Source organism: Canis lupus, chromosome 14, assembly GCF_048164855.1.
Source record: "Canis lupus baileyi chromosome 14, mCanLup2.hap1, whole genome shotgun sequence".
Taxonomy (NCBI): Eukaryota; Metazoa; Chordata; class Mammalia; order Carnivora; family Canidae; genus Canis; species Canis lupus.
Genome location: NC_132851.1, coordinates 55,622,070 through 55,644,643, shown reverse-complemented (window position 1 = coordinate 55,644,643; position 22,574 = coordinate 55,622,070). Strand labels below are relative to the sequence as shown.

Genomic DNA, 22,574 nt, shown 5'->3' with positions numbered 1-22,574 from the left:
TTTTGATTGTTTTTTTTTGCTATTAAACATATTCACCAACTATTATGCTTCTGTTTTGTGTCTTTTGTTTTACTATTAAAAAATAAAATTAATGAAGTAACACATTTATTTCAGAGACCAAAACATCAAGAATGACTTATGTTATGGTTGCTTTGTTAACATGAGATATATGCCATTTATTCTTAAATAGAGAATTTTTGCTTACCTTCTTTTGTAGGACACAATGGAAAATGAATATAAACATTCCCTGTAGAGAATTGAATATGGTGAAGAGATACGCCATGATGACTGTGCTTTCATTAATATACATGAGTCCGAAGGCCCAGGTCAATCCTAATAGGCAGAGAAGAGCTATTGCACCTATTACCCATGACCTGTAGAGAGAAAAGAAAATGAAGGGTTATCAAATGATTGGTCTTTAATTACCACAGTCATATATCAACAATACTGACACTGAAAAAAATGTTACGGTAAGTTTTATTGACAGAAAATGTAAGACAGGTGGTATAAGTACTTTAAGATTTTAATGGGGACTACAAGTTTTCAAACTTGAGGAGATATACATGAATGAGAATGTTATGAACACAGAAATTCATTTAAGCAAAAGCAGATTTGTACTATTAAATTATTCATGTATTTGCAGCACATATGCAAATGATATGGAGATGTAATTATGGTGAATGGCAAGGGGGAAAAAGTCTATACAGCTATGTTAGTTTCCACTGGCCTCATTGTTATGATAATATGTTTGATTGGACTCTCTCCATTAGTGCTTCACCTGATACACTTTTGCCCCATTTTTCCAAATTTCCTCTTTTTCCATAAAAATTTTAGTGTTTACTGACAAAAGCAGAGCTTGTATTAGAAGGAAACAGTATATGGAATATATGTATGAATTTTAAAAGTTCTATTTGTCTAATTCTACAGTTATGTAAAACACGTGCGACACAGTGGGTGGGAAAAATTGTTCCACTCTGTATCATAATCCTCATTGTTTCAGCCTTTGGGTTGCTGTCTTCTAGGTTAAGTGGGATGAGACTTTGAAAATCAGGCAACTGGCAGCTTTGTTGAAAAGAAGTTTAAGAGCTCAGGGCACCTTCATCTCTTTGAAGGGTCTGTAAACTCGAAGGAGAAAATGAAGCTGAGAATGGGATGGAGTGGTATGAACAAAGTAGGCTAGAATGGAAGACAATTCTCACTCTCACTCCATTCCCTTAGTTTCTTCCAGCTGCCATTCACAATAGTAATAATATATCAATGGGTGACAGAAGTCCATATATTTGTGGCTGTGTGTTATATATTTGCTATCAACATAAAATGAATCTTTCCAATAAATGGGAATCCAGTAAGTGAAAATGGAATCCTTCTCAACTCCTCTCGAAGTATATAGGAGAATAGGACCAAACCAGCCTAGATCTCTATATACTCATGAACCCACCCTCTCCTTTCCCAGCACACCTTCCTTGAACAGAGTAAATATTTCTTTTCAGCGACTATACTTTTCCACTTGCATAGTCTAAGGAAGCAATATTTATGGGGATTGAAACTTTGCAAAAAGAAGCGGTTAAAAAAAAACACCACACGTATTTACCAAATCTGAAGCTGGGTTGAGTAAAGTTTTCAGAGAGAACTACGTCTTAAGAAAGATATGGTCCCAAAGTAGTCAATTAGTATTAATGTCTTGTTAAAATTAATCATGACTATTTACTGTTTTTCTTCTACAACCATCAGCTACTATATTTTATATGGAAATATCCCCTAAATTTAACATGTTCAATTTAAAACATTAACATTATTGAATAAGAATCCCTAAAGGAGACTTGCCATTGTATGTGACATGTTTACTTATATGAATCAGAAAACATCTTAGATATTAATATTTTAGTTTATAATTAAATTGAAAAATACGGGAACTCTCAAGGTAAAGCTCTCAGCTTCTTACAGGCGTTGGAAAAAGGAAAAATGGAAAGAATACCATTAAATCAAGGCAAAATTGCTATTTCAATTTAGAAATAAAATGATACAATAAAATACTCAAGACAGCTAGTATCTACTAGAAAACACATGATGGGCCCAAGAGTTAACGATATAGAACTACAATGAGCCCAATTTGTAAAGAAAAAAAAATAAGCAAGAGCATGAAGAAATAAGTGAAATGTCACTGGAGAAAGTGAAAACAAAGGACTCTTCACCAGAAGAACAAACTGAAAGTCTATAGTAAGGTCACCCATTAGGTTGCCCCAATCTTAAGTATATTGTGGCAGGACACAAAATTTTTAAATGTACAAAAGAAAAGAGCCCAAATATCAACATTTGAGTTTATTCTTGTGAGATTAGTACAGACTTGTAGCTTTGTTTTAGGAATTTAAAAGATAGACTCATAAACAGGTGATATGTGTCAAAATTGAAAGAGGTAATTTTGGGTCCAAAAAATTGAATTTTTGAAGGAGGTATTTTTTCCCCTTTTGGATATTTAAAATAGAAATTCATTAATATCCATTGCAATTGGGTAGCTTTGTACTTCTAAGATCATTTTGAAGATACACGGCTAAACCACAAAATAATTTTAGATGAGCGATGTCCAAACAAACAACAGAAATGACGACATATGCAGCACAGAGGAACACATCACAATGAAAGGAGAAAGCTATTAAAAGCGAAACAAGTCTGTACCACATGAAGTTGCTACGACTGTGGCACTGATTTCAGGTGATATCCAATTAAAAGAGGTGAAGCAGAATTTGTTTTTGGCAATACACCTGCAGCATATTTATCCTGCATACAAGTTGTATGCCTGAGTATTTTCCTGCACAGTTTGCTCTTCTGCCTCAAAGTGAATGACAGAAGCTCTAATGATTTTTCAGTACTGATCTGACAGCTGGTTCATGGGACCACACTGATAAATGGAATTTATCAGCCATTCAGGTCATTCTTACTTGATGAAGGGTCTGTTATCCTCATAGCTAAAGAATGCATAGACATAAAGACAAGAACACCAACATTAGCATTTTATGACAAAAGATTTCATATGAAAAATATTCTCCTGGTCCCCAAAGGCCTCTGTACCCCACCTCCCTAAAAGGCATCATTAACCTTCCCTTTATATCCAGAAGGTAAATCCTAAAATGACCACGAGAACTTACATAACAAGGAATAAAATCAATTTTACAATACTGCAATATCCCTTATGAGGCTAAAAAAATTCCATTTTTTCATCATGTGTTCATATTACTTGTGACTTGACAGAGACATTTATTTCTTAGAGATCGCATTTCTCTAGAGAATGAGAAATCTTATGAGCAATCTGGAAAAGGCTTGGGGGTATACTTAAAATGACAGATTTCATGTCACCTAAAGGTATCCTGATTCGGTAATATTAGTAGGTAAGATTACTTAATTATGGACAGTACGTTTCTAAGTAATTTTAACTTGCAGATGATTGACCTGAGTTAAATTTGAACACTACAGCCCTTTGAAAATAATCGATCCTGACTACTTTAAAATTCTTTCTGTTAGTGTACTAGGAAAGAAATCTGAATCATCTTTAGTAGTAATAGAAGCAAACATACAGCACCTGTTCATTATCACTTATATTAACTTTTTTTTTTGTATCATTCCAATAAAATAAGATCGCAGTGCCAAATGAGTGAAGATAACTTAGGGAACCTTTTGGATCATCTTTTTATAAACAGTCTGTTCAATGACTTGTGATAGAACAGAAAAGAAGAGAAACTGTTCTTTTTCTCTTATCTCCTGCTGGGGACAATAGTTTCCAATATTACAAATACACAAATAAGGCTCTTGGACCCAAAATGTGATGTATTTTTGCCTAACGAGAACTATGAAGGGAGACTTCATCCTACAAAATGATGGAAGAGTAAAGAATGGAGGGAGAGCCTGGGATTTAAAACCAGTTTGCCTGCAATTCATATCCTAAATCAACCACTTAACTAGCTAAAGGCAAAAATTAATTAACGTATGGTTGGGTCAGTTCATACCACTATAAAATGGTGAAAATTATATGCAGGTTTCTTGTGATAATGAAATTATATATTATGCATAAAGTGCTCAGAACAGTGCCTGACACGTTTTATATACAGTAAATATGATATTGTTATTATTAGACTAAAGCTAGAGTAAAGTCACATTGAAAATATAGAATCTCTCACCCAAAGAATAAAACACCAAATAATAGATGTTGAGTAGTTAAATTCATTTGAGGACATTTCAGGAGCAATATTATGCAGCAAAATAAATGTGGCAGAAATAGGTTTGTAAATGGAGCAGAGAATGACTAACTGTGCTGTCTAATACGGTGACTACTGGCCCATGGGTTTATTTAAATTTAAATTCTTTAAAATGAAATAAAGTTTAAAATTCAGTTCCCTAGTCACACTAGTCACATTACCAGCACTCAAAAGCTCCAGTAGCTGCCATATTGGACAGTGCAGTTCTAGAACATTTCTGGGTTCACAGAAAGTTCTACTGGACATTGCTGGACTAGGACATTCAAAGAGAGTCATAAGCCAGAAAATGGAATTCCAAGTGATATTTAAATAATGCCATGGATGTGTGAAAGGTAAACAGAGAAAAAGAATTTCTAAGAATTGATCATCTTTAACAGTTGCGAACTGTTCCTAGAAACAAAATCTTGTACATGGATCAATATTGAAAAGTTATAGAGCATAATCATGTGATATTTATTCCATTATATGCATTCCCATTGCATCAGTATATTCCATCTGTGATTCCAAGTTCTTGACTGGAATAACTATTTCTACTTTTATTTGTATAGTAGGGTATCAAGTAAAGAAAGTTTCAAAGGTTAGCAGATAGGAACATATGCAAACATGCTATACAGAATTGTACTGAACTAGCCAAATGTTTCAAAAATAAAATACAAAACTTGCACTGTAGTCGCTGGAGTGAGATGTTTTCCCATTACAGTGATATATCAAAAAAGGGTACAATTCACCAGTTTTTGTTGGCAATTATGGGAAAGCACCAGTTGTTCCACTCAATAACAAAGACTGTAATTCCAGCTTCACTTCCAGTTAGCTATAGCCATGCATTCAAGGAGTGTCCACTGGGATGTGAACAGAAGTAAACTGTGACATTTCTGGGTCTTGCCAATTAAAGGATTGGAATTGGGCTTCCCTTGGCCATTTTTTCCTCCCCCTTTGCTAGCAGAAAATGACAAAAGAGCCTCAGACCCAGAAATGGAAGCTGTTTTTTGACGTGGAGCCACTGTATTAGATTTAAGCCACGTTTATGTCACAAATTTAAGCTACTAGATTTTAGGGTGTTTCTTTTACAGTGGCTTAGCCTGTGCAATAATTAATGAAGCATGTAATTTGTATCTTTTAGCTATAAGAATTACCAGCTCATATTTAATATAGAAATCCATGCTAACGGACAGAGAACCATTCGTTAATTTTGTTTCCAGATTATCATAAATAACACACAATAATTCCAAATCTGAAGATCACTGAAGATTACCTATAATATGTCAGTGGCTTCCATCATTTTGTCTGATATTTTGTTGGCTTAGAGGATCTAGTTTTACAAAGTCTCTCCACTATATTCAAGTTAAATTGATAATAATGTTGCCACCAGTTATGGTGGCAAACTTATATACTTATTGATTCACTTAAAAAATATATCTACAGAACTAGTCCCAAAGCTGAATAATTTTCATTCTGACTTACCAATGAAAGTCTATTGAAATAAAATCTCATTCCAGGTTGTATGACTAAAACAATTTCACTACAAGTATTTTAAGATTTTATAAAAATATGGACACAAGGTTTAAGATGCTCTTGGCAGATGTTAACAGAAACTTTCAGGTTATCCTGTGAAGTGGTGACTTTCTGAAAACGAAGTAAAATACTTTGTACATACAATTTTCAAGGAACAAATAGAAAAAAGAGCCTCATTTCTTTAGCAAAAACATTTTCCTTTGTCAAACATTTTATCTTCTTTTTTTCAAATAACATCTAAAATTGAAAGCTTTAAATAGTAATGTCATAAAATTATCTTAAAAAGTGATCGTTAGAATCAAGATCAGAATTTTTAGGGATCTCTGCATAAAGTGACAATATTTATGCATATATTTATATATTCTGTAAAATTGCAAAGTACACAAGAGGGCTACTAAAATCTAGCCCAATGGAAACTTAGCTCAAAATTCATCTTCAGGAGGATAGATGTGTCAGCCAAAACATTAACTTATACATACTAATACTGTGATATAAAGGTTTATAATATAGTTTATCAGTGTAGACAGATGATGAATGGATAGAAACAACATGAATGAATCAAGTTAGTTATAGGATATTCTTTCTCCGATTTCAAGAGTTCAAAATAGAGTATTGTGTTTGGAAATAATTGTGAAAGGAAATATCTAAAATTCCCATTCATCCAATGAAAACTTTCATAAGCTCAAAAGGTGTAAAACAATGAAGTAGTTGCATTATTTAATCTGTAAAATTTTTTGAGCACTCCTAGATGCTAAATGTGAATGTATTCTGGGATCCTCTGGAATTGTTGGGTAGTTAGCTAATTGTTGTTGGTAATTGAACTGTAAGTTTAATAGTGAGAAAAAGAGCTATCAAAGTGTATATAGATATCCTGATTAGTACCCCAATATTGCCAGGTTCAGTATGCAGCTAAATTTACTTTCTCTGGAATAAAACTAATTATATCAAAGGAATAAAGATATTTCCCTTTGAATTTGGTTTGGGTTACCATAAGAATGATAAAGATAATGTCAGCAAATTTCTCAAGGTAAAATGTATTTCATTTTTCATAGAAGAAAAAGTAATGATAAATACTTCTGCAGAAGGCTTTCCCTATTGTCCCTTTTAATCAGTTCCTAACTGAGGTCGAAGAAGATTCAGTTCCCCATGTTCTAAAAGGAGCTATTTCAGCAACCCAACTAATGGACTTCACATAGAAGTGGTCTTTGAGACATTACTTTGCAAAACTACCAATCCAGGGGGCCCAGTCCTAAAAGCAGAATTGGAAAGACAAGACCTGTTAGGACTACAGTGTTCACAGACCAAATGAAAGAGTGGAAAGAGGAAGGAAAGTAACACCTTCACTTGTACTAATTTTCTAGCAACAAATGTTAGCCAGGGGAAGAATGTTTTAAAAAGGGTATGTTATTCAAGTTTTAAATTGATCAGACACCTAAAAACCAGAATACCCTGGCCAAGTTGCAACATCTAAGACAAATTAAGAGATCTTCTACCCAGTGGTTAAGGAATATTTAAGAACATAGCTCAAAGAGTAGTGAACAGAGAAAGATGCAAGTATTTCATGCTTATACCTCATTTTGTTAAAAATGGTTAATCAATTAGTAACACGTAGGATAAAAATCATGACAGCTTTATATTTCTTTTAAATGTATTTTATGTTAGTGGGACTCTACTACCCTAGAATTACATCCAATTCCCTCTCATACCCACTATAGGAAAATGAAAGAAAAGTTACTTAGCATATAACTCAATATATCTGAGTAAAATATGAATAATGTTTCATTATGGTCATACATTTAAGACACTAAGTATTAAAGATATAAAAAATTCTTAGAAAAATATGAAAGTCATATAACATAAATGTAGAAATCATCAACAGCAGAGAAGATTATTATATTTCAACTATGGATTTTATTGCTATTAAAGTATGACTACTAAAAGCTATATTGCATCATGTTGTTCATTTGAAATTTGTTAAGAGAATGAAATGAACCAAATAAATAAAATAAATAACTCAGAATATATCCTGAACATTTTCATTCCTATGCCTCAATGTCCCTATAACAATATTACAGATTCGAGAGCATATACCAACATTAAATTTTTAATCACAGATTTCACATTGCTGATGAATTGGGTAAGTCTGAAATTAAGCAGAATTGAGTATAATAAATCAGGATCAATAAATATTAAATAAATGATTGATAAAACTTTAATTATATTATCTTCACAACTCAATGTTATGCAAATTTTTATAACTCAATATAATATGGTCAAATAATTCATTTATATATGAAAGAACTTAAGGATATCAATTGTGAGAATGAATAATGAACTATTTATATTGTATATAGACAGCTACAGTCTTACTACAATTTAGTGTCTCCATCTATTAGATTTATAAAAATGACTTGGTAGGTTTCACACATATATCAAATTTTGGAATCTTATGTTGAAAGCAAATAATATCACCCTATGATAATTTATTGTTTTTAACATATGAAAGATAGTATAGGTTTTCCCCACTATCCAAGAGTATTCTTATGAAACCTTTCTTAAGTTCAGATAGCATAAAGCAATGAGGTAGTTGCATTAATTAATATGTAAAATTTTTTGAGCATTCCTAGATCCCCAAAATGATTTCTCTTGGGCTTTTATTTTTCTTTTTTCTTTAGGGTTTACTTATTTAAAAAAAAAAATCTGTACCCAATGTGGAACTTGAACTCACAACCCCGAGATCAAGAGTTGCATCTTTTTCTGACTGAGCCAGCCAGGCATCCCACTCTTAGGCTTTTCTGATACCTTGGGACACATCTTGCTAACAGATGCACAAAATAAACTGAGATAAAGCACAGATGTTCACAGATACAAGGCAAAGCTATGGTGACTTGATGCTGAGATGCTGAGTAGAGTTCCCAGGGAAGGAGCCTGGCAACACCACTCTTGTTATTCAGGATGTGCACTGCTACTCTAACAGTTCTAACACTGCTTCTGAATGCTATTTTCGCTTTTTGCCTTTTTTCCCCCATAAAAGTAAATATCCTCTTCACGTTTTTTTCAGTTAGCGAAAACAGTTACCAATGTAGGCCTTTCGCAAAAGTGAAGTGGCTTAATGAAAACTTTTGAAAAGTGGATATATCTGTATATCACAGAAACTGAAAGCTTGGGCTTATGAAGCAGCTTGCCCGAGTGTGAATGCCAGCCGAGCCTTATAGTAACACTGCAACCTTCAGCTAACTTTTTAACCTGTCTGATCCTCACATTCCTCGTCTGTGAAATAGGGATAAATACAGAACTTTCCTTCGTAGGGCTGTTGTGTATATTAAATAAAAGGTCTTGGCACTCATTAACACACCAAAAATGCAAATATACAAAATTTTAATATACAAAAATACTATATAAATATTTGCTGTTATAATTACTATTCTATACCAACCTTCTGACCTCAAAAAAGGGGTTAGGTCTCCTTTTAAGTGTCTTGGAAATTCTTATATTAAATAGAAATCCAAAAGGGAAGAAGGAGTCACTGACTCTTTTTGAAATGATCCCTAATTTTACCTTTAAAAAGCCTCTGTTCAAACAATGTTTCATTTAAAGATTTCTTTAGGCTTAGTAAATGCTATGAATTTTTACATTCTCATTGAAATGAGGTATATCCAATTCCTAATGGACATTAAAGTAGAAACCCAGAGTTCTCTGAATTACATAAGAAAGCTGAATTTAATTCATAAATATGGATCCTCGGTGTCAAAAAGTACACTAAGGAAAGGCAAAGTCTCATTAACTGTAAACACTTGAATATAAAGAATATTTATTATGATTCACGTAAAATCATATGTGATATGTTCATGAAAATTCATTAAGAGGTATATGTTCTAAACTTGGACTTCATTAATATTTTTGTGATTCTTTGAAAATTTTAAACCTTGAATAGGAAAGATAAAATAAATGGTATCTATATAAAGAGAAATTTATATTTCCTTCCTTTTTTTTTCATATGAAACGTTCACAAATATGCATGTCATCCTTGTACAAGGGACCTGCTCATCCTCTCTGTATCCTTCCAATTTTAGTATATGTGCTGCTGGAGAAAGCACCATATCTTTTTTCAATAATTTTTATCTTGTAATCAGTGAAAATTGTGGCTTAAATCAGTAATATCCCAAGATCCATAAAATATTAGTAACAAGTTGAAATCTTTTATTTACTGATACTTATAATTAAAACCACAAGGTTTCCTGGTTTACTATCTGAGGGCCAATGTTTTTTGGACTCACACAGAGTCTTAGAACTTACTCTTTAGAACCTGTGACTATGGGGCTGATCACATTTGGTCACTGCAATGCAAGGAGATGAAATTCTTTAAAGAGTATATTACATACTTGCAGGATTTCTTTTTTCAACTTAGAAGATGCACAAACTATTTTTTAAGTAAAATAACTCAGAAAATTAATAACTTTTCTGTATTCTTGCCAAAAGTGTCTGACAGGTTGAATTGCTCTTATACTTTTTTTCATACCATATAATATCATCACCTCTTGTTTTAACAACTTGTAGTAGAAACATTCATCATATCCCTTCTATGAATAAACACCTATTTATAAACTGCTTGTAAGAACAACTAAAACAAAACAAAAAAAAAGCACAACTGAGTATTTAAAACATGTCTGTACTTACTAAAGATTCCAATAAATGGAACCAAGGGAGGCACTGAAATGCAATAGAAAGCAGACAAGTTTTATTTAATTGTGGACAAGTAAGGTAATCTTCATAAGCTTTAGTTTACTCACCACCATGATGAGCAAAATAACCTCTCACTAGGATCTTTTTCAGAGTTAAATGAAACCAAGAAAATACTAGTCTATGGCTCCTAGGTTATCCGTTAGTAAGATCTATTGTTGAAAAGCACTCTGAATTCTTGAATTTTTCATTCATGTGGAACAGGGAAAGTCTTGTGGTAAAGAAGATGACGAAGTCGCCCCACAGAGACGGTGCACGAGAGCTAGTTACTTGGTTAGTGAGTAGGTCTAATTAATGACCTGTGATCTCTACCACATCTTACTTTTAATAAGATGTTGTTGTTTCCAATTAAACTTGTTACCAGGAATCTAATCTTAAAATTAGTCAATGAGAAAAAAAGTTAAGGAACAGGATAAATAAATCCAATTTTTCAGATATATAAAATGTCCAAATAGCAAAGTCAGAAATCTTAACTCGTTTACATTTTAGGCCAGAGGGTAGCTTCAGTAAAGCACCAAGAATCAACATCAATCAGAATGTATTCTCTGATAATAATGAAATTAAGTTAGAAATCAAAAACTAAAGTATGCATACATACACATGACCAATTTATACATCTGTTGCTACATCCAAAATATTTTACAAACAAGTTCTGTCTAATATTCAAGCAGCAATAATTCTTTTCTCATATAGGTTAAGTCTAAACAGAAAAGAAGGAAAACTTCGAGACTATTATAACTTAGCAGGTAAGGAGAGTTTAAGAGAATAAAAAACAAATTGTAATAACATTTTACTTAAGAACTTCCATAAATATCCTAAAGAAGCTATTAAATAGCAACATCTAATAGTGCATCAACATCATGATCCATTGAGATTTACCACAGTATGGAAAGGAAGACATTAAAAGAATTTAAAAAAAACAATTCTGAAAAAAAAATACGTAAAAGAATAATAAAAGCTGAGTCAGTAAGGCAATTTTGAAAGACACAATCAAAATCAGAAACCTCGCTCTCCCACATACAAAGAAAGTTCTGGCAATAATATGGTCCCGGTAGCAGAACAAAGTGTATGTCCATGGAATAGAAGGGAGCATAGAAATAAAATTTCAATATAGGAGAGTGTGGCAGCACACATCTGGTGGAAAAAGATGGATTACTTAGCAAATGATGCTGGAAATTTGGCTCATTAGATAAAGAATTCAAAATGTCCTCCAAAGACCTCCAAAGTACACACTGTGGAGGAAAAAGTTAATGGTTTAAGTGTACGTATTCCTTGGTAACAACGGCAAAATTAATAGAGACATGACAGACTGGGCAGGGACACACACAACGGCAAAAGCGTTCAAACTATGTAGCAGCAAGTCAAGGAGAAGGTGCACAGGAAAGCTAACAGGAAAAATAGGAAAACATTACAACTTATTTTTTTATTTTAATTTAATTTTATTTTTTTTAAATGCCAAGATTTTTTTTTTTAAGATTTTATTTACTTATTCATGAGAGACACAGAGAGAGAGGCAGAGACACAGGCAGAGGGAGAAGCAGGCTCCATGCAGGGAGCCTGACCTGGGACTCGATCCCCCGCCTCCAGGATCACCACCTGGGCTGAAGGTGGCGCTAAATCTCTGGGGCTGCCCACAACTTATTTTTTTTTTAAAAAGAAAATCTAGTAGGAACAAATGGGCTTAAATATTTTACTAAGAGGGCTCCCCTGAATATTATTGAAGAGGCTGCCCATGTGCTGTTTCATTACATTGCACTAATGAAAGTTACTGAATGGCAGATCTGGTAATCTTAGAAACCTTTGTACAGCTAGCTGAGCAGAATGTGGTGCGTTCAAAGAAGGCAGAAAAATCACAACTACAATGGCAATGATGGTTACAAAGAAAATACGCCATCTTTGAGCTACGTCTTGATCTAAGTAATATGTTACTATCCAATGATGTCAATGCTTTTGCTGATAACTTATGAACTTCTCCACTCATGGCTTGTTTTGTCAGTCTCATAATTAACCAGTTTTAAATTAGAACCTTAGACTATCAATCTCAGTTCTGGAACTGAGAGGACTTTTCTATTAGCACATTGAAAGATCTGATTGAAAATATCAACTTCCATAGAAAACATTCCAGAGTATTCTAAAATGCATACTCAGTGCATAAATAGCACATTTATAAAAGTTCCAGGGACTCTGATGACAGACTTTATTTAAAATACATAATTGTATGTAGTGGAAAAATCCAAACAATTGGGACTCAGCCAAGAGAAAATTAGATTAGGAAATTTTCATGTGTGGACTGAGCAGCTCAAGACACAACATTCTACTATACTGTCTGCACATTTTAATTACAAATTCAATGATTTAATACATAATCCTTTATTTAAAGTTACTATATGACTTATATGCTTTCACCACTTTCTAAAATGAGCTAAAGGGGAAAAAAATAGCTTTAAAACACATCAACACTCCTGTAAGAAAGTCCTCCTGAATAATAGGAAAATGAGAAAAATTGAAGTCTGAAAGAGTGTATCTTCTTCCCTCGTTGTTTTTACTTGAGTGAGAGGTATAGCTCTGGAATTAGGGGAATGAAATGCATCCAGAGTATGCTAAGGTTTTCAGTTCATCTGTGTAATCTATAACCCTTGTGGTGATTAATTTGCCAATCAGTGGTCATCAGTTTATTATCTTTAATCATAGGGCATTTTTGTTTCCTTTTATTAATTGGAGTATATTTAAGTAGCCTGAGTTGTGTTCTTAAGATATAGGTTTCTTGGTATTTTCTAGAATTTGGGGAGAATATGAATTTACCTAAGGCAGAGTGTGTAAGCAGTGTTGTCACCCATCTAGGGGGCTTTTCCATCGCCACTGGATAGGGACCCCTTTGCTTAAGATGGTAAGTGACAGCAAAAAAGATAGTAAGTAATGACTTTGGACCACAAAAAATGGTTACAGGCTTAGCCCTTCCATTCATTTTAACATTTTTTGGTATATTTCTTAATCAGTCCAACTTCCACCATTTCCTTTCCTCCCCCCCCCAAATTCTATATCCTGTCCTTTGAAACTCACAATCAAATATCAACAAATTCCCCTCCATAGTAAACTTCACCTCTGGGTGGTTTATCACCCAGAAATGGCATCGCCTTCATGCTTTAGGAGAAATTGTCCCCTATAGGCAGTACTTTCCACACAAAATCAAATATTGGTTCTCTCACAACATTCAGGCAGAAGGAGTGCCATGGCCAGACCATGATTTCTCCTATCAAAACCCCCAGCCCCTTTGAGGTTCTTGCCATCAGATGTTTACTACCACTCCAGGCCTCCCATTTTTTCTGTCTCTTTATGTTTTCACTATACATCTCTCCATTAGTGATCATTCTTTTCCCATGGCCAACCTAGATCCTTTGACTTATTTTCTTACATAACCTTTCAACTTTAATGATTCTAAAAAACCCCACCCTGGATAGGTGGGCATTGCTAGGAAAACAAACAAAATAACAACACACAAAACCCTAATACACAATCATGATTACTTAAGACATGCTGAATTCGTGATAAGTCTCTTTCTTTTCTTTTCTTTTTTCTTTTCTTTTCTTTTCTTTTCTTTTTTTCTTTTCTTTCCTTTTCTTTCTTTCTCTTTCTTTCTTTCTTTCTTTCTTTCTTTCTTTCTTTCTTTCTTTCTTTCTTTCTTTCTTTCTTCTTTCTTTCTTTCCTCACTCTTTCTCTTTTCCCTTTTCTGTCTTTCTCTTTCTTTCTTTTTTTACTTTTTGAGAAACAGAGCAAGTAAGCATGGGGTGGGATAGGGTGGGGTGGGAGGGGTTTGGGGCAGAGGGAGAGAGAGAATCCTAAGCAGGCTCCATATCCAGAACAGAGGCCTACTCAGGGCTTGATATCACCACTCTGAGATCATGACCTGAGCCAAAATCAAGAGTCAGATGCTTAACCGACTGAGCCATCCCGTCATCCCAACAACAAATTTCTAATGACACTTAACAATGTCTGACAAGCCAACTATATACTTCCCTAGCACATATGCTTTTCCATTCTTCAAAAGGAATAGTTCACATCCTCCTTCAGCCTCAAACTTTCCTCTCATCCTAACCTCTCAGCTGAATGTTGTCACCTATTTCCTTGAAAAAAGGGAAGCAATCTGACAATTGCAAACACACTGGTGCACTGTACAGGCCTCATAATCTCTTATAGAGCTCCTGAATTTACCTCCCAGCTGCTGCATACTTAGCTGCTAAAGGCTTACCCCCTGTGACATACAGATGATTGTTCTTGGGCGCAGAGCTATTATGCCCCTATAGCCAGGAATGCCTGAGAGTTTACATTCCACTCTCACCCCACAGCAAGCCTGTAGTCAATTACTAACAGGTGTGAAGTTCTACAATCCCAGCTCCTTTGCCTCAAGGTTGGAAAGTTCCAAAGTGTAATTTACAGTCCAGAGCTCCCTCTGGGATCAGGGTCAGTCTGAAACTTCACCCAAAATGACAACCTTGCGTGTTTCTTCCTCTTACTATACTATTTCCCCTTACCCCTTACTTACTTTCTTACTGATTTCTCCTGAAAGCATTTCCTTCATAAATTGTTTGAACTGAATCCTTGGCTCAGAGGCTACTTCTAGGAAAACTCTACCAAGAATACTGACAGAAATGTTCTCATCTTTCCAACACCAAATCTATCAACTATCTTCACCAGTACCTCCACACACTATGTTTCCTCCAATTATAATGAAAGAATTGCCTTTCTTCTTATAAAGCCGACATATCTGCTCATCCTGATATTTCTCAGGACTGTGCTCCTGTAATGATTGCTCTCTCTCATGCTTCATCACTGTCTCTTTCTCTATTGGCTCATTCCCAACAGGAAACATATTTCAGTGTTCCTTACTTTTAAGAAACAAAAATTCTTCTTCCTAGATCTCAGAGATTTTCCAAGAATCTTATTTGTTAATCTTTTCTGAAAAATTTATCAAGAATTTCCTATACTGGGACTTCTGGGTGGCTCAGTGGTTGAGTGGCTGCCTTTGGCTCAGGGCATGATCCCAGAGTCTTGGGATTGATTCCCACATTGGGCTCCCTGCATGGAGCCTGCTTCTCCCTCTGCCTATGTCACTGCCTCTCTCTGTGTGTCTCTCATGAATAAATAAATAAAATCTTTTAAAAAAAGAATTTTCTATACTAGTAATCCATACTTGCTTACTTCTCATTTTCTTAAAAGCTACTTTATTCAGGAATTCTCTCCCCACAACTCCATAGTACCCCTGTCATTGACAAAGCCATTGGTAACTTTTTCTATCTTATCATACTTGACCATTCAGAAATACTCTACAATTGACTACTCCCTTCTATTCTTGGCTTCTATGAAATCATGTTATTACATTTACCTTGTTGACTGTACTTTCTGAGTCACCTTTACCAGAACAACATTCTCCTTGGGTGGTTTTATTCAGTAATTCACTTTAAATACCAGTTAGTCTGAAATCTCTATCTCTAATCCTGACAGGACTGCTGTGCCATTAAAACCTCTGACACTGCATTTTGCTAGCATGATTATAGTTCATAGCTGAAAATACTGAAATAATCACAGGCTTTTAAAGATGGGGCCCGTGGCGATCATATAATCCAATCAATATTTATATTTAAAGTTTCATAAGCATGTATCAATCTAAAATGATGTTTACCGAAAAGAAAATCATCTCTTTTAAAATTAAACACAATTTATTTACAGATGTGCAATGTGAAACGTCAAGTGTATGGTAATGGTTAAGGAAATGGGCCCCCAAGTCAGACAGTCCTCTGAAATCCTAGTTCTGGCACTAACTAGCTGTGAGGTCTCGAGGTGAGTCAATTACCCTCTTAGAAACTTAGGAGGTTTAGTGCAATGATTAAATTTACACATGGAACAGACTTAGAATTGTGCCTAGCACATAGTAAAACTTTAACAAATTAGCTATTTGTCTTATTATTTTGCACACCATTACAAATAGACTCGACACAACATCTCAAAATGCTATTTGATTAAGTATAGCAATTACAGTTGATTTAAGAGAACCGGGGAGCATTTATTTTTTTTTCAGAACATATGACTAAATTTTTACTTACAGTATGTGACTCAAAATACAATATAGTATTTAACTTAATTTTGCCCACAACATTTTACTTTAAATATTTCCAAGAAGCATTTGAAACTTGAGTTGATTGGATTTGGAGGATAAGTCTTCCAGGACAATATTTATTATTCAAAGTTTCCCACAACAAATTTTCAAAATTAGTAAGTTTTGATTAAGTTTCAGACAAATGTATATACATATATAATCACTGCACCAAAAATATTGAAATTTAAAATATTTTGTGTCATTTTAAAGAAATCCCTATTAGAAAAAAAAAAAACAAAAACGGATTTCCAGTTGGTTCTGATTATAGTAACCAAGGCAAACTCTTAAAAGCCCAAAGATTATGATACCAATGATGTCTCTTGTATGCTTCATTCAGCCTTTGAAAGTAGTCATATCCTCCATATAATACTTTCAAGCACTATGACTTAATCACGGGGTAAAAACTGGCTTATGTATTGAAAAAAATGATCTGCATGGAAGTAATCAAAATGTGATTCAAATGCTTTTATTTACATTTGGAATGTACAATTCCAAATCTACTCATTCCTTGTATAATTGTTTATAAGCTGAAACTACATTAAAATAAATATATTAAAACTGAATGAAATCATATTTGTGAGTTTTACTCATAGAACATAAGAGTTAATTTTGCAAGATAAAATTAAACAAGATGTTGCTAATTATATGTACTGGTTTTTGAATCTTTATTCAAATATTTAAAATTCAAGGAAAATAAATAGCAATTACATTTTTTAAATGAACAAAATATATAAAAAAATAGAGTAGGTTTAAAACTTTTTATCCCCAAACAGTAACTAGATTCTCACATCAATTTTTATATGATATATATAAAGCAATTTAAAACACACAATGAGCTCTTCCTCACAAAGAATTTGGAGACAAATGAATTACAGTAATTAAATGTTCTCATTTTCATAAGATTTGATTAAATTTTCATTATATAGCTATATACATAGTAGCATACTACTAACAGAAAATTAGACTTGAGTGTTTAAAACTTTTCAGAGTTTAGAAATACAGGATGATGCTCAAAGATGACATTCTTAGACTGTTATGTCACTAACACGTTTATGGTCATAACATAGGGCAAGCCATTTTCAAGTAAAATTTTTTAGAAGTACTATAGTGTTCATCATACTAACTTCAAAAACTCAAAAATACTGTGGTATAACAAAGAATAAATATTTGGTCTTTGTTCCTAAGGCAGAGTTTCTAAAACTCTTGAAATCTCTTATATAGTGTCTTTGAATGTTAATGAATAATGGGGCTGGCAGAGGGAATAAGGAAGGGTGGAGGTGAGTAGAGCGGACAAGTCTAGAGAAAAAGTCATGATTAAAGGGTTGGAAATTTCAGCCCCACTCCCACCTATAACTGCAGCCCCAGTAAGGGGTGGGGGCCCACAGATTGAGCTCTACACTACTGGCCAAAGATTAACCAGTCACATTGTTGTAGTGAAACCTCTTCTAAAACCCTTAACAGATGCTGCCATTCAAGGAGCTTCTGGGCTGGTGAACACTTTGAAAGGCTGGAGGGTAGATCCCAGAGAACCCATGGAAATTAAACTGACACCTCAATCCCTCATCCTTCCACATATCTTCCATTTGGTTTTTCCTGAGTTGTATCCTTTACAGTAGAGCTACAATTTTAAGTAGAGCACTTTGCTGAGTTCTGTGAGTTGTTCTGGTGAATCACTGGATCTGAGGAGTGATTGTGGGAACTCCTGAATTTGTAGTTCACCAGGCAGAAGGGGGATAGCTTATGTAACCCACTTGTGGCTGGCATCCGAGTGGCAGGCAGGGTTATGAAACTGAGTCCTCAACCTGTATGGTTTATTCTAACTGCAGGAGTTAGTGTCAAAATTGAATTTAATTGTTAGAAACTTATTTGGTATTGGAGAATGGGGTGGGTGGCAGAAAAAAAAAACACCATATAATTGGTGTCAGAAGTGCTGTCTGAAAATAACATACAAGTGTACAAAAAAGAACATTTTAAATTATACATAATCTTACCACTAAAAGGTCACCATTATTCATTTTATAGTATATTTCCATTCAGTCTTTTTTTCTGCATATATAATCAGGTATTTCTGAGAAATAAGAATGTTCATCTTATATTCCAAGAGGTATATTAGCACACAGCTATCTTATAAAGTATGCTTAATAAAATTTCATGATATATAGCTTTGTATTTTATTTCCAGGAAGATAGCTAAATAAAGGATTTTTTAAAAAAAAGATTTTATTTATTTATTCATGAGAGACACAGAGAGAGAGAGGCAGAGACACAGGCAGGGGGGAGAAGCAGGTTCCATGCAGGGAACCCGACATGGAACTCGATCCTGGGTCTCCAGGATCACGCCCTGGGCTGAAGGCGGCGCTAAACTGCTGAGCCACCCGGGCTGCCCCAAGGATTGTTTTTAAGGGTATCAAAATGCATACCTTGTTATTACTTAAAGGAAAAAGAATTTTGTCACTTAGGTAATTTTTATTGATGATTAGTTCTTCTCTATGTAACTTATTTTGCTTCTTAAATTCATGAAATTACACATAAAATTTACTAAATATGTATAAAATATAAAGATTTGACTTATTTATTTTTTAAAGATTTTATTTATTTCTTCATGAGAGAGAGACACACACATACACAGAGGCAGAGACATAGGCAGAGGGAGAAACAGCCTAATGCGGGATTCGATCCCAGACCTCTGGGATTATGACCTGAGCCAAAGGCAGATGCTCAACCACTGAGCCACTGAAGCATCCTAACTTGTCCATTCTTACCAGATTAAAAGGAAGAGGCTATAATTTCCAAAATGCTTAAATTAACCAATCAATAAAACAAAACCCAAACTCCTTTGACCCTACATTTAACCTCCATTCTTCACTCTTATTATTATTTTTTTTATTTATTCATGATAGACATAGAGAGAGAGAGAGAGAGAGAGAGAGAGAGGCAGAGACACGGGAGGAGGGAGAAGCAGGCTCCATGCTGGGAGCTTGACGTGGGACTCGATCCCAGGACTCCAGGATTGTGCCCTGGGCCAAAGGCAGGCGCTAAACCGCTGAGCCACCCAGGGATCCCCTCTTCACTCTTATTTACAGAAAAATACCTGTGGCTTTTTTACATGTGGTTTTTAACTCCTCTCTTACTATTCTCCCCTCAACCCACTTAGAGCGCTAAGGTGTTGTCAATTACTTTGCCAAAACAACTCCTGAATGCACAAGGGTCTCCATGTGGTCCAGTGGCCAAATCCAAGTTCCCATTTTAACTGACAGGCTTGATTCACCTAATTCCTAGGATCTCTAGCCTTCCCACCCCATTGGCTACTCTTTTGAAATCTACTTTGTAGGTTCTGCATTTCCAATATGTCTAAAAGTTAGCGTGATCCAGGGTTACAGTCACTGGTCCTCTTACTGTATGTTTTGACTCTCAATCTCTTTATTTACCCAATATCATGGATTTAAAATAAAATCTTGATCAATATTCCTAAGATTGCAGCTAGTACCTATACTTCTAAGGTTCAAGGAATGGCCAAGGAGCACCTGTTTATGGGAGACATAGATGGAGCTTAGACCCTTACTGACATCAGTGAACTATTGAGTCAACTCTGGAACCTCCTACATCTGATTTTTTTTGTCCCATTTGTCATGATTTAGGCTGTTATTTTGGGTGAGCATTTGATACTCATATCTGGAGTCATCCTAACAAAAATATACAATCTAGTGACTAGTGAGGGAAACCAGTCTTGTTGGAATATCACTATCTCAATTTTTTTTGCCATCTGTCCATATCACTTTCACTATTTTACTACTATTACATTTTTCCCCATCATCTCACTCTGCTTAATATTTAAAGGAAGTGAATCACTGTGACAAATAAAGAACAGGATTATTTGACATTATAGAAAGTAATAATATATATTTATGTATATATAAAATGAAATCAGTATTCAAAAAATAAAATATTAAAAAAACTCCATGCAAAATCAAAATAAAACAAACCTGTACACTGATGACTCCAAATTTAAATCTCCAGCATTCATCACTCTGCCTACTCAACATCTACAGTAAAATGTAAGTCTCTCAAACTTAGTTGTCAAAAAAAAAAAAATCTTTTGACACCCCTAAGGCGTTTTTTCTGCAGTTTTCAACATCTTAGTAATAACAACTCATTCAGTATCCCAAGCCAAAAACTTTGAAATCACAATCCATTCCTTCCTCTGAGAGACTACATAAAATAAATTTGCAAATTCTGTAAGTTCTATCTTCAAAATAAATTAAAAATTTTAGTACTTCTCATTTATTAAAAAATAATGAATAAAGAATAAAATGCAAAGCCATATTCACATATTAAAAGTTAAATAAATGTGACTAATACAGACACAAATATTTACTTGCAATTATTCTCAGATTTCCACCACTCTTTTTTAAATCTTATTTATTTATTCATGAGAGACACAGAGAGAGAGGCAGAGGGAGAAGCAAGCTCCCTGTGGGGGGCCTGAAGTGGGACTGGATCCCAGGACCCCGGGATCATGACCTGAGCCAAAGACAGATGCTCAACCACTGAGCCACCCAGATGTCCAGATTTCTACCACTATTATAAAAATCTGCACTTATATACTTTTAGGGAAAAATGAGTTTTATGACTTGAGAAATGTTGGTTTCGTAAAAAAACAATTCCATTTACCAAGCTTCCCCCAAGTACAACGGCACATTTCACATAAGATACAAAGGAAATCTGAGTCCAAGTCACATATAGAAAACAAAGGAGCTGCTAATTTTTATGTTTTTATTATAAAGAAGAATTATTTTTCGTTTAGGTAGTCTTTCAGACTTTCTCATCCTTAGACTGCACTGCAAATGACTTTCCTAAATTTGATTCAAAACTATTTGGGAGAAAAGTGAAAATATTATTTGATCTCAAGGTATAATGCAAAACAGTTCCAGTGTGCCTATGACAATCATGCTTCAAACTGTTTTCCTCAAATGTCAGCTCCCAGTGTATAAAGTATGCTGAACACAGTGATGCATAAAACACTTGGCTCCTAGGAAGATCATACGGGGATTTAAATGCATTTTAATGAAAAAAAAAACAAAACTTGAAAGAGTCCAATACTTCTACATTTCAAAAAACCGAACACTATAGTGTAAAATGTATGATACAATGAGATTGGCAACAACATTTGCAGAATGCACATCTTTGTGAATCTGTGGTGAAAATTCATTTTCCAAATAAGTGCCAAATCAATGAATGCCTTTACCGTTGGAATTAAGTTAATCAGTAAAGGACTACCTACTACCTACTACCTTAACTTGTTTGAAGCAAATCTAGTGATGTTATAACAACACATGGAACTCCAAACAGTGTTGTTTAGAAGTGTAATCTCTTCAGATATACTTGGATCACTTATGATAATGTTAATGTACATTTCCAGTGATCTTCAACCACAGACCAAGGAAATGGAGGAAGACTGGGAAAAATGAAATAACAGACATTAGGAATGTCTGATGGAATAACAGATGATATTCCTTTCAAAATTTTCTTGAACATTATTTTATCTTATTACAGTGAATTATTTATTTAAGCAATTACTAGTTCTACATTTTCTAGAACTAGAGTGCTTATGGTATGGATGGGCTTTAGGAAATTTACCTGATAAAGATTTGGTAAAATACATCTTTAGTATAGTGTGTTGACCCAGGAATCTTTTTACAAGAGAGGTAACAGTTTTTAAACACATCACTAAATATTCAAAATAATTAGAAATTTGTAGAATTTTTATTTGAATTTAGTAGTTTCGGTGGTGTAAGGTAAAGTATGAATAAAATCAATTGCTTGGAGATATAAGCTATTCTTTTTTAAACCTGTATGGACTATTGGACTATACTGAGCTTACTTTTAAAAAACTTAAATTGGTATTTCAACATTCTTATATCACTA

At 34.2% G+C, this 22,574-nt stretch overlaps 1 protein-coding gene and 1 non-coding gene across 24 annotated transcripts in view; both read right to left on the bottom strand.

Annotated features, from left to right (window-relative positions):
• ADGRL3 (adhesion G protein-coupled receptor L3) overlaps nt 1-22,574 on the bottom strand; it is an 856,207-nt gene that overhangs the window by 91,855 nt on the left and 741,778 nt on the right. For 14 of the 23 annotated variants that reach the window (XM_072775204.1, XM_072775207.1, XM_072775212.1 and 11 more), the window contains 2 exons: nt 2,937-2,963; nt 206-374 (listed from right to left, as the gene is read on the bottom strand). In XM_072775204.1, the coding sequence (XP_072631305.1) occupies nt 206-374; nt 2,937-2,963 (196 nt within the window). The remainder of the gene's footprint in view (nt 1-205; nt 375-2,936; nt 2,964-22,574) is intronic. The other 9 variants (XM_072775205.1, XM_072775210.1, XM_072775209.1 and 6 more) reach the window with 1 other exon arrangement.
• On the bottom strand, nt 9,751-9,856 carry LOC140604400 (U6 spliceosomal RNA). The gene has a single exon (XR_012007303.1). It is a non-coding gene; the product is annotated as a U6 spliceosomal RNA (small nuclear RNA).